The sequence below is a fragment of the Populus euphratica genome, unplaced genomic scaffold, assembly GCF_000495115.2.
Source record: "Populus euphratica unplaced genomic scaffold, PopEup_1.0 scaffold221.1, whole genome shotgun sequence".
Lineage (NCBI taxonomy): Eukaryota > Viridiplantae > Streptophyta > Magnoliopsida > Malpighiales > Salicaceae > Populus > Populus euphratica.
The window spans coordinates 895,966-911,796 of NW_011499927.1; the positions used below are offsets into that span (position 1 = coordinate 895,966).

A 15,831-nucleotide genomic window follows, 5' to 3' on the forward strand; every position below is an offset into this window, starting at 1 on the left:
ATAAGTCAAATCAACTTTGTTGATTGATCTGGCTGATCTGACTAGCATTTGTTTGTCCTATAAACGAGTATCTAAAAAAATTTCATGAAATCATGAATAGAAAAACTTAGATAAAAATCAATAATTCATATGAATATGGGTTAGCCAACCATATTAAATGATGCAAGAAGATTATAGACTAATTTCAAGTTTTGCCTAAATATTGTTTCATTTATAACTTTGGGTTGCTAGTTCTTCGAATTAACATCAGCTATAACTTGACCCAAAATGCTTATGAATCACTCAAAAGTAGTCGTAATCTTTTCACTAAACTTGTCAAATGTTATATATTAGCTTGAATGAAGCATTATGTATCATAAACACAAACTTTCTTATAAGAAACAAGTGTAGGCCAACAAAAAAAAAGTAATCATTTTTCAACCCAATGAACAAGAAAAGTAAAACTATTAGTTTTTTTTCCTTGAAAAAACAGAAACTTACTTGGGGTTTAGCTTCATGTTTTCTTTCACGTTCAGTTTTCCTTAGTTCCCTTTCTTTCCACGGGAGTTCGTATTTTATGCAATGCTCTTCAATTTTGTGCGCATGAGATTCAACCTATGGATTTAATTGTACTATCAGAAAACATTTATTGTACCAACTCATGATACAAAATGGCAGATTGCCTTTTTCAGCACTAAACCAATCTCATCATCATTATCCAACTTTGATGCCATTTGCAGCTCATTCGCTGCTGCTTGTTCCTGTTAGCCTAACATGGCTTTGGCCATGCCTTGTACTTTATATCCTTTTACAAAGTTTGGATTGATCTAATGAATAAAATTCACCTCTATAAGTCTTGTTTTTCCAATGGGATAAATACAGACATATGATAGCTGATTAATCTAAAATCTTAAGACTTTTTCAATTGTCGATACAAAATAGGTTATGGAAAGCACTCAGCCATAGGCTTACTACCAGAGCAGCATCAACATCACGAATTGTAGCATGAGGTTTCTTCAGTTTAACAAAGATACTAGCTGGAAAAATAAAAAGCATCTTAGGACATTGAGAAAACAATGAAGTAACAGGGTAAGGCCAGGCTTCAAATAAGAACTGAAAATTGGATTTCAAATTAGATAACATATCATTTTGTAAAAAATAAAACCTACCTCGCGTGGCATTTAATATAGTTGAAATTGGATTCAACATGATGGCTTCTGTTAAATGATCTATAGCTTCATCCAGGTTACCTAGAAAATAAGACAAAACTTGGCAAAGAACACTATGCGATAAATCTCAATCTGAAAATCTAATTGCAAAGGCCTATGGTGTACCTTTAGAAATTGCATCCATAACTTTTGCCTTTTCAGCTTGAGTAGCATCCCGCTTTTCTTCTGTAACTTCAACTGCAGGATCTCCCATCTGTAAACACAAAACATGTATGCTTAGCCGATACATAAATCATTTTAAAGGCCTCAGTACCAACTAAATGTGAGTGGTTGAACTCAACAAACACTTTCAATCACCTTTTATGGAGGATCATTATCAGGTTCCACAACATCAGTATTATCCAAATCAATATCAGACTCAATAATATCATTATTATCATCTTCAATTGGTTTTTTGGAATCATATCATTCCTAAAAGTTAGACATGTTAATATCACCTTTCTCCTGTATAAGAACATGCTTCTATCAGCACGTAAATATTTCCATATGAAAAGGTAAAAGGAAAATTACCTTTCAAGTTATATAAAAAAAATTAATTTTTTTTAAAAAAGCTTCATAGTTATAATAAAAAAGAAGGACTGTTACTGATCTTTTTTTTGTGCCACGTAAGTTATAGACACATGAACTCATAATCCACAAGGTTAGAGTCCAAAACCTAAAAGCATTATTTTTGCTAGAGAATCAAACAGTATAGAAAAAATATTAAAGAAGAAGCCATTTTTTATGAAATAAAAGACATCGTGATATTCCAGAGTAAAAATCACAAGGAAATGAAGAGATTAATGAAATGTTTTAACTACAAAATCCTTCTTTTTTTCCATATATTATCATTTAATCAATGAGGCTAGATTAATGAGATGTTTTAACTACAAAATCCTTCCATATATTATTATTTACAGCTCAATATTTCATTAATTAGGAGAAATTTCTATAGTACATTGATTAGTTTGTATATATTCTGTTAAAAAATTGTAACTTTTTTTTTCCTCATTTGTTTCCATTTCAAGAAATGATCATAAGAAAATGGAAAAGACTCCTTATCTTCCCTATAAATTAGTATAGAAAATCATCCTTTAAAATACTTCAACAATATATAACTACTAGAGATTAAGTTACACCTCATTTCCAAAAAAATTATAAACTAGAAGTAAAGGAACCATACCTCACTGGTTTTTTCTTTAGAGGAACTCGAGCACCTAGGTTGCAAACACTTCAAAATGAAACAAAACACTAATAAATCCTCAAGACAAGAAACAAAAAATACTAAGACGATTAGATAGATAAAGGTAGGAAATTCAAACCTTTGAAGAAAACAAGAAATGAGGACAAAAAATACTAAGATGATTAGAGAGATAAAGGTAGGAAATTCATATCTTTGAAGAAAACAAGAGATGGGGAGTGGAGAATTGAAGGATAAGTCTTGCACTGATCAAAAGTGTTCGAGTTCTGTTGTTTTAGCGGCATCCATTTAGAATAATATTATATGCTTCTCTATCTTTTTCTCTTTATCTACGGAGAATCTAGAAAGCGAGTGAGCACCTAGAACCTTCTACTGCTTTTGTTTTCGACATGCTTCATGTTAGTGGGAAACAACAAACAGATCATCTAACTATTTCTTGATTCTCAATTTAGTTCTTGATAAGGCTTGTTTTTTTTATTTTATTTTTTTTGAAAATTTTTAATTTTTTTATTTTTTCAAATCATTTTAATATACTAATATAAAAAAATAATTTTTAAAACATAAAACAAAATATTATTTTAATATACTTTTAATAAAAAAGTACTTTAAAAAACAACCAAAATTCTACTTTTAAACATCCCCTAAATTACATTGTTATAAATTAGGGGATTAGGATTGCCTTGGGTTTAAATTAATTTGGGTCCATATTATTTTTGAATCTAGATCATCACAACACTTAATCCTAATTCTAATTTTAACTCACCAGGTTTAGTGGGGTTGATAATTTTCTTTTTTTTTTAAAAAAAAGAATGCAACTGTGTACCATATATATTGTAATTTGTAAATACATCATAGATTTATGCATGATAAGTAATTAAATTTAATAAAACAAAGATGTAATTAATTATAAGATATTATTATATTGTTTAGCAAATCTTAAATATAGACTCATTTATGAGTGATTTTTTTTATAAAAAAAATTATTGGATTTATATAGAGAAATCTAAGAAGTTAATCATGATGGAACATAATTCTTAAATTATCAAAGTACTTGATATATCAAAGAATTTAGAAATACATAAACAGCAAGTAATTTAACTAACAAGAAAATCACATCGAATCTTTTATAATTTGATTGTTTTTTTTTTACAAATTGGTTTGTAAAATTTACATATTTCATTCCTAATCAAGCTAAAATTTCAAATCATGGAAAATGGCATTACTAACCTACTATATATTGTAAATTCAAGGAACAGAATACTCACTCTTACTTTTTACGTGCATCATTTCTTTCTCTCTCTCCATATAAGTGAAAAAACCCCAAATCAAAAAGTATTGTTTAACCAAATTTATAATCAATTCTCTTATTTGAATCTACCTTGCCCCAAGATTATAAATTTATAATAATAAGATTGATTTTTAAAAAAATTTATGTGGATATCAAAACTAATTTGCGTTAACCTCAATTAATTTTAAAGATCTAAAATAAAATAATATAAAATTGTATGGTTTCAAGTGGGATTTTGCTTGTTTCGTTAGATGAGCATGTGGAAAGAGGAGCAGTAGCATGGTTGCTCTAGTGGTGGTAGCCATGTGGTTTGGTTGAAATCTTGCAATATTTGCTCTTCTCTAAAAATTCCCACTTCATATTGTAATTATTGATTACCTATAAATGTTTAACCAAGAAAAAAAAATTCTCGGTCACTCCTTGCATCAAAGAGTTTGATCTAGTAAAAATTCTCATGGAAAAATCTTGTTAGTTATTAATTTTGTTGTTTTAACACTGTATAGATTTTTTAGTTATTAATTGAAACAAAATTATAGATTTTTTAGTTATTACTTGAAACAAAATAGTAATTTTGTAAATAATAACGATTTTTTATTGATTTTTTTTAGAGATGTAAAGTGTTATGCAACTTATATTCTAAACTATGAGGTGTGAAGTGTAATTTCATAAAATATAAAGATAAAACAAAAAAACTCACAGTAATTTTCCCTTAACTAATTGGTAAGTGCATATATTTTGTTGGGACTCTTATAATTATTGCTTTAACAGAGCAGAAAAAATGAATATTTATATATCCGCTCTAATTTCTTAAATAGATTTATATTAGCTTCATATTTCCCACCTCTATTATAAAATCTATAATTAATCCCATTTTATAATGGTATTTGCTCTTAAATCTATAATAATTTATCCATCCTCAACATAAATTGTGATAATCTAATGTGATATCATAAAATTACAAACATCTAAGAAAAAAAATTCAAACTTTAACAAAAAAAAAAAGAACTCAATACATGTTTATAAACAAGCTAGAAAATGCAATTAACTTTGGCACTCAAAATATCCTTTTTCAATGTTTTGAACTTTTAAATGGCATGTGTCCATATAATTTCATTGTATCTCGTGTTATTGTAATTTATCAAAAATATTATTTCGCATGCTTATTTATTTTTATGTTTCACAAATATTTTTTTAAAATTTAATTTTTTTTTATTTTAAATTAATATTTGTTAGTGTTTTTAAATCATTTTGATATGCTAATGTCAAAAATAATTTTTAAAAAATAAAAAAAAATATTATTTTAATATATTTCTAAGCAAAAATTACTTTAAAAAACAACTATAACTACACTCTTAAACACCACTAAATGATGTCTTAAACACATTTATCCTGTGAACTCTAGAAACATCAATAGCCAGATCATAGCAACAATTTTTAATTTTTTTTGTTGAATTTATAAAAAAATTAAAGATGCTAATCATTATATATCATAATTATAAAAATATAATAGTTAATATATAACAGGATATAGAAAGATATAGGAAACAAAGAGCCTAACTAATAGAAAATTAATTATATATTGAAGTTCATATAGCCAAATCTAGGAAATGAAAGGTCTAAAAAACTTTGGGTAAAGGGTTATTTCTCCTTATTAAAGGATTTTATATAATTAAATATTTATATAATACTTTATCTACGGATTATCATGATTCAATCTAATTTTATCCAAAACTTTCAAGTTATTTTAGTTTTTAATTATATTTAATTTTAGATTGAAAACACTAAACTCGTCACTCTAATTTTTCAAGAGAGAAAAGAATCAAGTATTGGTACTGTCTTTAGTGATTTATCCATTCTTAATATAAATTGAAATTGTAATATTATAAAGTTACAAACATCTAAGGAAAAAATTTAAATTTTAACCAAGACCACATACATATTTACAAACTTGCTATAAAATTTTACTTTATATCCTCATTCTCAAAAGTAATTATTAAAGATGATATGCCCAAGGTTTATGTGTTTTTTTTTCTATATATACACTGTTGTGAGAGCTTTGTTTTTTTTTTTTCTTTCAAAGTTTTGGACCTTTAAATGGCTGCATATAATTTCAATAAATCTGATGTTATTGTAATTTATTGAAAACATTCTTTAGCATATGTTTTTTTAAGCTAGATAATGTTTTGAACACATTACAAAATATATTAAGACACCAAGGTAAATCATTATAGTGATCTATATTAATAACAAGTTATTTATTTATTTATTTATTTTAATTGCATTTTCTATTATCAAATTAATAATTAATTTCTTTAAATTTATTAAGAAAAGAAAATCATTAACAAAAAAGGGACCAAAATATAAAACAAGAAGAAATATATGATCAATATCAAAATTGCTTGAAGAAGTGCTTTTTAGTCTAACCTTTTTTTTTATCTTTTAGTGTAATTTCTGAAATTTTTGTTTTCGTATAAAAACTCATTATGTTCATTTTTTAGTCCATGTATTTAAGAGATAGAAGAGGAAATCATCAAAAAACAACAAAAAAAAAAAGAAGAGAAAGTTGTTAGTTGGCTATATTTTAGCAACCAAAATAACTTATCTTAGTGATAAATAATTTTATTCAATGAGTGGAGTTTGATGGTAATGATATTTTCTATAAACATACCTAAAAAAATAGATGATGGCTTGTTAGATTTTTTGATTCAATTGATTTTTGTGTTCTGGAGTGATTTTAGAGTGTTTTTAAATTGACAAGTGGTTTGTAAAAAGTGTTTTTCAATTAATAAGTGGTTTATAAAGATTTTTATGCATTGTTGAGGTGTTTTTGAATAAAAATGACTTGAAAATAGGTTTTTAAGATTCAAAAATTAGACCCTAATTTCTTATGATTAGAAAACATTATAATGACCGATAATTTTTTTATTTTTTATTTAATTTAAATTTAGTTTTTTTTAAGAATTAATTAATTTAAAATTTGATTAATATATTAAAATTTTAAATTAATCAAGAGTATATCTTTATATTTTTTTTTCTATTGAATACCATTCAATTTTTATTTTCTTTCCAATAAGATTATTGTAGTATTTTGTAATATTAACAAGCTTTTTTTACAACCCATCATTGTTATTATTTTTATTTTATCTAGATGTTTTTTTGATAATATATATTTTAATTATTATATAATTAAATAAAATTATTTTAGAAAAAAATATTATTAAGCAAATCAAGTCCATGACTTGAGTAGTAAATTTAATAAGTTAACTCGAATTGTTTTAAGTGAATCAAAGTTGTCATGTTTTTCATATTTAAAAAAATTAATTTTTTAGCTCATAATAAAAAAATTTCTAGCAAATAAAATATACATTAACAAAATCCATGTATTTTTAATTCTTTTTACATTAAATTTTTTGTTGATCCACCTGACAGCAAATTTTATTAGCTGGAGTAACACCAATAGCCAAATCTTAGCATGACTTTATTCCTTTAACGTCACTGTGAGATGACAAATGATAATTACAAGTAATGGAGTAACAAAGTTTGTCATAATCGAATTTTCAAAAAAACGTGAGAGAATGAGAGTTTATTTTGCATTATAAAATGTCCTTTTGACACCTTCCATTCTTGCCCACGAGAGGATAACTTATAATAAGTTAGGCCCCAATGAGGTGTTTATGGTGATTTTGATGTTGGAAAGTTAATTTTTTTTATTAATATAAATGTTTGGATCAATTAATTTTATAAATTTTAAAATTAATAATTATATAAATTTTTAATATTTGTAAAATTTATAGGATTTAAACTGATAATTTTTACAAAATAAATTTAAAATTTAGTTAAACTATAGAGCCATCTTGATTAGACTATAGCCTAAAATCCTTCTTCAATTTTCGGCGATGAAAGAGGGCAAAGCCAGAGGCCCAAGACACAGCAACACAGCCTACACAACACAAACATTATGGGTTGGAAGCCCCATATTATCTGCTCATAACAGAGAGCGAAGACTGCTAAGCACCATGCCAAGCAAAGAAGGGGAGCATTCGAGTCTCCAGACCAAGTTTTTTAAAGCAACAGGCTAATTACTGCCTGGGAATCACTTTCCTGTAGCCCTTTTCCCATGCAAACTCAAAGCCGTGGATAATAAAGCCATAGTTATGCCTTCACGAAGGGGCAAGCACCTATTTTGCAGGCAAAAGCCCTAAAAATTCTACGAGTGGATTCCCCTTGCTTGCACCATCAGTATTCTCTTTAAAGACTACAATCCCTTTTAACTATAGAGAGTTTGATTCGATTCTCTTCCCGACCCAAAATAAATAAAGCTTCATAAAGGGATATGTTTGAAAAGATTTTAATTGTTAATCTATAACTCAAGTATTAAATATGTATAGAAGTATTAAACACCTTTCAAGCTGAAGCGCGTCAGAAACTAAAGGTGGAAGCTCATGGGAAACAAATTGGACTTGCATTCCGTGCCATACCTTGCCACCAAAACAAGTGAATCCTGATGAAGCCATGCAGTTATATATATACATCACCATCTTCCTTGATTCTTGGGAAGATTGTGGCTCCTGCTGGATCAGTAGGACAAACAAAACTGCGATGAGAATGGTCTCATGTTCGGCATCTTCTGCATTCTTTATTTGCTAACAGTGGCGTCCAATCGCGATCTAGTGTAGTCCCATCCGAAATTGACAGGCAGCAAGTGGCCACGCCGTCCCAAAAGGGTACCTCTCCTTGGCCATAAATTTAATGGTTGAAATTCGAAATGATCAAAATATCGCGGAGGTTAGCAGTTGAAATTAAGCTGATTGTAACTGCAATCGATGCATGTTGAGAGAAGATGGTAATGGTCGGCTAAAATATGAAAAAGCTAAGACACAGGAAAAACTCTTCCTCTTTGGCTCATGAGATAACCTACTTGGTCTTGAACCTCTTCCCCATTAGAAAAGAAAAGAAAAAAAATCTTATGAGAATACAATGTGGAAGATCGCAGCTTGCAGTTGCTGATTTAATGATGAACCTCTCCAATTGCTCTTCGGTGGCTAGAAAGAATTTCCATGCACATAAGAGGGACATCCACCGAAGAAATGCAGTGCTCCATTGAAATGTCGAACTAGAATTAAAGAGATGGAAATATAGAAATATCTTCCACTATGAGAAATGCTACTTTTACAGCACACTGAACCAGCATAGAATATGGTCAACTGAGCAGGTGCTTCAGAGGATTTAGTACCATCCCTACAAATCAGATTCAAGTTTAACTCTCCAGTTATGGCCATGTCTAAGGGATTATTGAATAAAACAGCACGTAGAAAAAAGAAACAGACTTTGAGATACCTAAGATCAGTGGTGCCAATGATCGAACTCGGAGTGGGAAGAGCAGATGGAGGGGTTATGACTGGAACTCCTCCCAGAGGTTTTGGGACTATTGAAGTAGAAAGCATATTATGTCCTGTGGGAGGAAAATGGGACTGCAGGATGGGGGAGCTCATAGAAACGGTGATTGTTTGATTTTGTTGGCCGGAGATTGAGAACATCCTCGTATCCTGTGGCCGATTAACAGAGTAGGCATCGAACTGCTGTGTACCATAGGTTGTCACAGGATAATGGTTTCCAGCTTGTTTATCAATAGCCATGTTTTTCTACAATTTGTAGAAGGAAGGCAATGGTCAAACAATCAGCAAAACAAAATAAAAACATCTATCGATCCTGAAGAAGGTTAAGACTCTCACCACTTCATATCCATTTACCAGGAAGAAGGGAAGATAAGTGGTCTTTATACCCTGAAGAAGGGAATTAGCAACAAACCTGAACCAAGCCAGAGTATGTTTTCTGGTTAGAATCAAAAGCATCAGCAGTTGAAATAGATATAAGGCCAGAGGAAGATGCTACAGGATCATGACCAGCCTTTCTTGGTTTATCTTCCGGAGAAGACTTGAATGACAAGAATAGAGGAATGGCAGAAACCTTGTTTGAAAAAGACCCCTGCCTCCCTGACCCTCTCATGGCTACTGCAACACCAAAGAAATTTGGCAAAGATGTCCTATTAGCTGTGTTAATGATTGTAACCTCCAATTAAACTTAAGATCTAATCTGATAAAATAAATAAAATATATTTTAAACACTCAAAACCAAGAACCGAATAAAAAATTGCCAGCCACTGTTCATTGAAGGAGAACAGTAGATTACATTAACAATATGGCTATAAAGAATCTTGATATAATCAAAGAGAAATCGTAAGCGGGCGAGGTAGAAAAATATTATTAAAACCTTTTACGCGGAAACAACTATAGACAGGCACACGACACAGAGTACACACATGAATAAACCATAATTTAAATCCAATAATTAAGCATCTAAAGGGAATTGTTTAATGATACCTTTCAATAAAGACAGAATACACACATGTTCCTTTCTCATCATTTTTCCCATTTTTGTATCTTTAAGCTATTGGTGTATTTATATTTTTATTTAGTTTGTGTTTCTGCATTACTTTACTTTTATATTTTCTTTTCTTTTCTTTTCCTTTTTTATTGAGTGTTCCTTTTCTTTTTCTTTTTTGTATATTCAATTGTTGTTTTAAGCCTCTATGAATTTATTTCATCGTTTCATTTCATCCCATGAGAGTTATTGATGGTATTTTTTTTTTGTCAAATAAAGATTTCATTTACCATTTTCTATTATCTTATTTCATTTAACTATTATAAATTATAATTTGTTGAGCTTCTATTTGTGCTCTTCACAACTTTTGCATTGTTTACAGCGTTCATCAACCAGATTTGATGATTTTATCCTTTTTTCTTACAATTTGTTTTCATGATTTTTTTCTCCTCGTTGTATTTGAATTGATGAACAAGATGTTGTCCAATAGATTATTATAAGCATATTTGTATTACATTAATGTTTATTTATGTTTTGATCCATTGATTTTTATTTCATTATATTTTTTTTATTTATCATTTTACATGTGTTTTTGTATTTGACAAATTAGGTTGAATAGATTTTTTTTTGGTCATTTTCTTATAATAAGTTAGTTGTGTTAACTTAATTTTACAAAATGTATGATAAATGTGCAATGTTTTAATTTTTTTTTCAAATAAATTAGGATGTGATTTGGGTTTTAGCAAAGAAAAAAAAATAAGAATTATTTCATACATGACCCTCCATTGATGCCTTCCAATGAAAGTGTTGTCATTTATGATTGTTCTCTTTAATGAAGGATTATAGGAACTATTTCATGTTTTTTGCTTATAAAATTATTTAAAAGTATGTTATTAATGTCAAATATAAATAATTGGATTATGATAATATATATAAAAAAAAGCATTTTTTCTAATTGTTTGAGCCTTACTTAAATAACTGGAAATTCCTGCAATTTCAGCCTGATGACACCACTTAATACTCAGCACTTGGAATGCCCTTATATGCATAATTTTTTTGGGTTTTCAAATAAACTTTCTAAGCAAATGAATCTTTTTTGGCATATACTTTTTTCTATGTAGAACAAGTATTATCTTTAAAGTCAATGACACTATTTATTACTAATATTTTCATAAATAGTGCATATGGCATGAAACAATAATCAATGTAACAACCATGGCTAGTCAATAATAGTTCATATTCAATTTGATGATAAGTACTTTAGCCTACTTCAATTATCCTCTTAAGTGAATAAATTTTTTGTGCTCATTTAAATGTAAATACATTTTTAAGGAATGTAATATTTTTTGGTTTTATTAAGATGAGTATCATTAATATTTGACTTGTGTACATAAAATTAATATACACTATTATTATTGTAAATATATCTAATAAAAATATAATACATAATTTTAGTTGTATCTTTGGGGATAAAGTATTGTCACTTTTACAAAACACCCTTACACTTTTGAGATATTTATAAAAAAAATGTTATATCTTTCTACAGTTCATATGATATCTTCTCTAATTTTTATAGGGTATTTTTTCAATTGTAGAATTGATAGTCAAGATTCTACACTCACAAGTTCTAAAGGGCTTTCAAATTTATTAACATGATATTCATTATGTTTTTAGAGCTTGGTTTTTTATTTCAACAATGTTATTTTGTTAAGATAAATAAATAGTAGTAGTTTGGTAGATAATAACATATTGACAATAAAATTCACCAAAATTTGTTTTTCACTCTCCATCATTATCACTTTTTATTCCCTATATCTTTTTTTAAATTAATTTTCAACTTCTAATTTTAAAAACTTTTTGCTTCTAACAAAATATGTATAATAATTCAAGATTAATTAGTAAGTATATGTGTAACAATACTTGTTTATAAAAGTAATGCAATATTTTTTCCACTTCTAGATTACATAAGTTTTAATAACCAATAATTGAGAAAATTAAATTTAGAAGTTAACTATTTTTAATTATTTGAAAAAAAAATTATGAATTTTAATTTTACAAAAACTCCCCACTTATGCTTTTTTCAAAAACTTTCAAATAAGGTTGTGGTTTTTTTTTTAATATTAGTAGGTGTTTTTTTTTTTGCGACCTTACATAATATTTTTTAATTTAATTTTATTCAATTATTTTTATGTTCATGTTTATTTTTATTAATATATAATTAGTAAAAAATCAAAGTTATTAAATACAATTAGATCAATTGCCTATTTTTCAATATTAGATATCTTTATCTATATTTATTTGTATAATTAACATTAACAACTATTTTTTTCTTTTAATTACACATATATTTCAAGATTTATTTAATTATATGAATACATTAGCCATAAAATTTACCCATCTTTCTGAAACTTAACAAAACGACTTCCAACTGTTGCTTGGGGTGCATTTGTCGGACATAATTAGAAATTTTCTTTTAAAAAAAAAACAATAAATACAATTAGAAAGGTGAATTAAATTTATTCTGTCTGGATCTTATTGGTTTGTCCATGACCCCCACCAACCAGTTATGTCACAATTTTGCTGGCCCTGGCTTTTATTCTTTGGCTTTGAAAGGCCAAAGGTTATGAAAAAGAAACATACAAACAAACAGAGAACGAAAGAAAAAGGCTGGTCTCTAGCGCACAATGTAACGAAGACAGAACAAGCACCGGAAACATCAAGGCAAATTAATGAAGAAAACAAGGGAGGTTAAATCCAGAAAAAGAAAGGCTGTACCATCTCGATTTTGTCTGCAATCCACATGGTTCATCCCTCACCTTTTTATAGCCTACCAGAATTCTAACTTCAGTTCTCAAGGAATTCTTGAAACCAATCTTTGGCTAAGCCAAAAACAAGATCAAAGGGTGCTCACTGATCTCCATCGACGATGAAGAACCTAGGCCGGTCAGATGCAAATAACAATCTTGAGACTCTCTTAGACATGGACAAAACGGCATTACATAAGAAAAATGGAGTGCCAGCGGAACCCCGGAAGATGATGGCAGGACATGGCCTGGAGTTCAAGAACCTGTCATATAGTGTCATGAAAAAGCAGAAGAAAGACGGGGTGTGGATCACCAAAGAAGCATATCTTCTCAATGATATCTCTGGACAGGCTATAAGGGGTGAGGTTATGGCTATTATGGGGCCTAGTGGTGCTGGGAAGTCCACATTTCTTGACGCCATTGCTGGTCGGATTGCAAGAGGGAGTCTCCAGGGATCTGTTCGGATAGATGGAAAACCGGTTGGTTATCTACTATACCTCTCATTCAATCTTGAAAATATCTGATATTGCTCAACAACATGGTTATATATAAGGCATCTTCTGTGCAGGTAACTACAAGCTACATGAAGATGATTTCATCTTATGTAATGCAAGATGACCAGCTCTTCCCCATGTTGACTGTTTTTGAGACCTTCATGTTTGCAGCTGAAGTCAGACTTCCTCCTTCAGTTTCGAGGGCTGAGAAGAAGAAAAGAGTCCATGAGCTCCTTCACCAACTGGGCTTAACGGTATGACTTCTTCTTCCTGATCACTCACACAGTCACCGAGACATGTACTACATTATGTGAGCATAAACTTGAAGTTAGTAGCATATTTGGTTCTGCAGAGTGCAACACATACGTATATTGGGAACGAGGGAAACAGAGGAGTGTCAGGAGGGGAAAGGCGAAGAGTGTCCATAGGAATTGATATTATCCATAAGCCATCCCTGCTGTTCCTTGATGAACCTACTTCGGGTCTTGATTCTACAAGTGCCTACAGTGTGGTTGAAAAGGTGAAGGACATAGCTCGGGGTGGTAGTATAATCTTGATGACCATCCACCAGCCATCTTTCAGGATTCAAATGCTCTTGGACCGTATCACGATTCTTGCAAGGTAAAATGACTGAAAAACTCAATTCCTATAAAACCCTGGAATTGTACCCATCAGATTCTCCGCTAGTGTTATTACATCTTGCTTGCTAAGACATCAAACCATGCAAACAGGGGAAGACTGATATATATGGGAAGCCCAGTTGCTCTTCCTAACTATCTTTCTAGATTTGGAAGGCCTATTCCTGATGGTGAAAACAGCATTGAGTATTTCCTGGACGTGATCAAGGAGTATGATGAATCAACCGTGGGACTTGATCCCCTTGTGTTTTACCAACGCGATGGTATCAAACCGGATCAAGCGGCACAGACACCAGTCCGCAAAACACCAAGAACAGCAAGGACACCACGTTGGTATCAAAGGAACTCCTCGCCGAGCACCGTCATGGACTCCGGCGAGAACTCCAGGAAGGACACCCGGGAAAACACCAATGACTGGGCCAAGAAGCCAATCTTCGAGCCGATTCTCAACACCACAGCATGTTGTTTCTCGTCCAAAACCCCTAGAATTTTCTAACCCCTCGCTGGACCGATATTCCCCTTCTTACGAAGAATTAAGTTGTGAGGAAGAGCTTGATGAGTCAGATCACGGTCCTAAATTTGCAAACCCATGGCTCCGGGAGGTAGCAGTTCTTTCATGGCGCGCAGTACTTAACGTGGTTCGCACTCCTGAGCTTTTCCTCTCGAGAGAGATCGTATTAGCTGTTATGGCACTCATTCTATTCTTACTTTTTAAGAACCTGGGTCTTCCATCTTTCCAAGACATTAACAGGCTTCTCAATTTCTACATCTTCGCAGTTTGTCTTGTTTTCTTTTCATCCAATGATGCTGTCCCAACTTTCATCCAAGAAAGGTTCATCTTCATCAGAGAAACCGCCCACAATTCCTACCGCGCTTCTTCCTATGTCATCTCCTCACTGATAGTGTATCTCCCTTTTTTCGCTGTACAAGGCTTGACATTTGCTGCCATCACCAGATTCTTGCTTCATCTGAAAAGCAATCTCTTCAACTTTTGGTTGATTCTTTATGCATCCCTCATAACTACTAATGCCTATGTGATGCTTGTTAGCGCGCTTGTCCCGAGTTATATCACAGGTTATGCCGTCGTGATTGCGACAACTGCTCTATTCTTCCTGACCTGTGGGTTCTTTTTGAAGCGCTTGCAGATACCTATCTACTGGAGGTGGCTCCATTACATATCTGCAATTAAATATCCCTTTGAGGGAATGCTATCAAATGAGTTTAAAGGCTCAAGATGCTATTCAGGGAACCCTTCAGAACTTTCACCAGGCCCTCTCGGAGAGATCAGACTCAGCCAACTGCATAATGACTCAAAATTAGAGCCAAACTGCATGTTGATTGGGCAGGATATTCTATTCTCCATGGATATTAAGATGGACAGTATTTGGTATGACATCGCTATCTTGTTAGCTTGGGGAGTTCTTTACCGATTCTTCTTCTACCTGGTTCTTAGATTCTACTCCAACAATCAGAGGAAATGAAGCTGCCTTGTTTACTGTTGTTTTGCCGTTTGCATTTGTTTTTGTTCCAAATCAACGCTTTGTCTTAAACTCTAGGCCATGACTAATACAATATATAATCCATATACTATGACAATTACGTAGTTGAATGTTTAGGGATTTCTTGTTTTCTAATTTAGAACATAACTGGAAATCATGGAAGCATGCAAAGCATGGTGGGATTTTCAAACAACGAAGCTCTTTGTTTTTGTTGCTCTTAGAAATGGAAATCAAGGCAATGACAAATGTAATTAGTCTTATAAACATAAATAAACATTTTTCAGCATGAACAAAATGTATTCTCTCTGCTATATCATTACTATACTCAAATCAGGATAG

At 30.7% G+C, this 15,831-nt stretch overlaps 3 protein-coding genes and 1 pseudogene across 3 annotated transcripts in view; 2 read left to right on the forward strand and 2 right to left on the reverse strand.

Annotated features, from left to right (window-relative positions):
• Positions 1 to 2,639, reverse strand: part of LOC105135818 (TPR repeat-containing thioredoxin TDX-like) — a 15,659-nt gene extending 13,020 nt beyond the window's left edge. The window contains exon 1 of the mRNA XM_011040878.1: positions 2,582 to 2,639. The gene's annotated coding sequence lies outside the window, so the exon portion shown is untranslated. The remainder of the gene's footprint in view (positions 1 to 2,581) is intronic.
• LOC105135816 (TPR repeat-containing thioredoxin TDX-like) overlaps positions 1 to 2,762 on the reverse strand; it is a 6,107-nt pseudogene extending 3,345 nt beyond the window's left edge.
• Positions 1 to 15,551, forward strand: part of LOC105135817 (ABC transporter G family member 17-like) — a 22,356-nt gene extending 6,805 nt beyond the window's left edge. The window contains exon 6 of the mRNA XM_011040875.1: positions 14,327 to 15,551. Within this exon, the coding sequence (XP_011039177.1) occupies positions 14,327 to 15,474 (1,148 nt within the window). The 3' untranslated portion in view covers positions 15,475 to 15,551. The remainder of the gene's footprint in view (positions 1 to 14,326) is intronic.
• Positions 12,704 to 13,800, forward strand: LOC105135815 (ABC transporter G family member 17-like). Its single transcript, XM_011040874.1, has 2 exons — positions 12,704 to 13,340; positions 13,430 to 13,800. Exons 1-2 carry the CDS (start codon positions 12,984 to 12,986, stop codon positions 13,613 to 13,615), a joined length of 543 nt encoding a protein of 180 aa, XP_011039176.1. The 5' UTR covers positions 12,704 to 12,983; the 3' UTR covers positions 13,616 to 13,800.
• Positions 15,552 to 15,831: the final 280 nt, after the last annotated feature.

Coding starts and splice junctions, on each gene's coding strand:
- LOC105135815 (XM_011040874.1), top strand. CDS start 12,984: ATGAAGAACCTAGGCCGGTCAGATGCAAATAACAATCTTGAGACTCTC. Junction 13,341..13,429: donor TTCGGATAGATGGAAAACCG/GTTGGTTATCTA, acceptor TCTTCTGTGCAG/GTAACTACAAGCTACATGAA.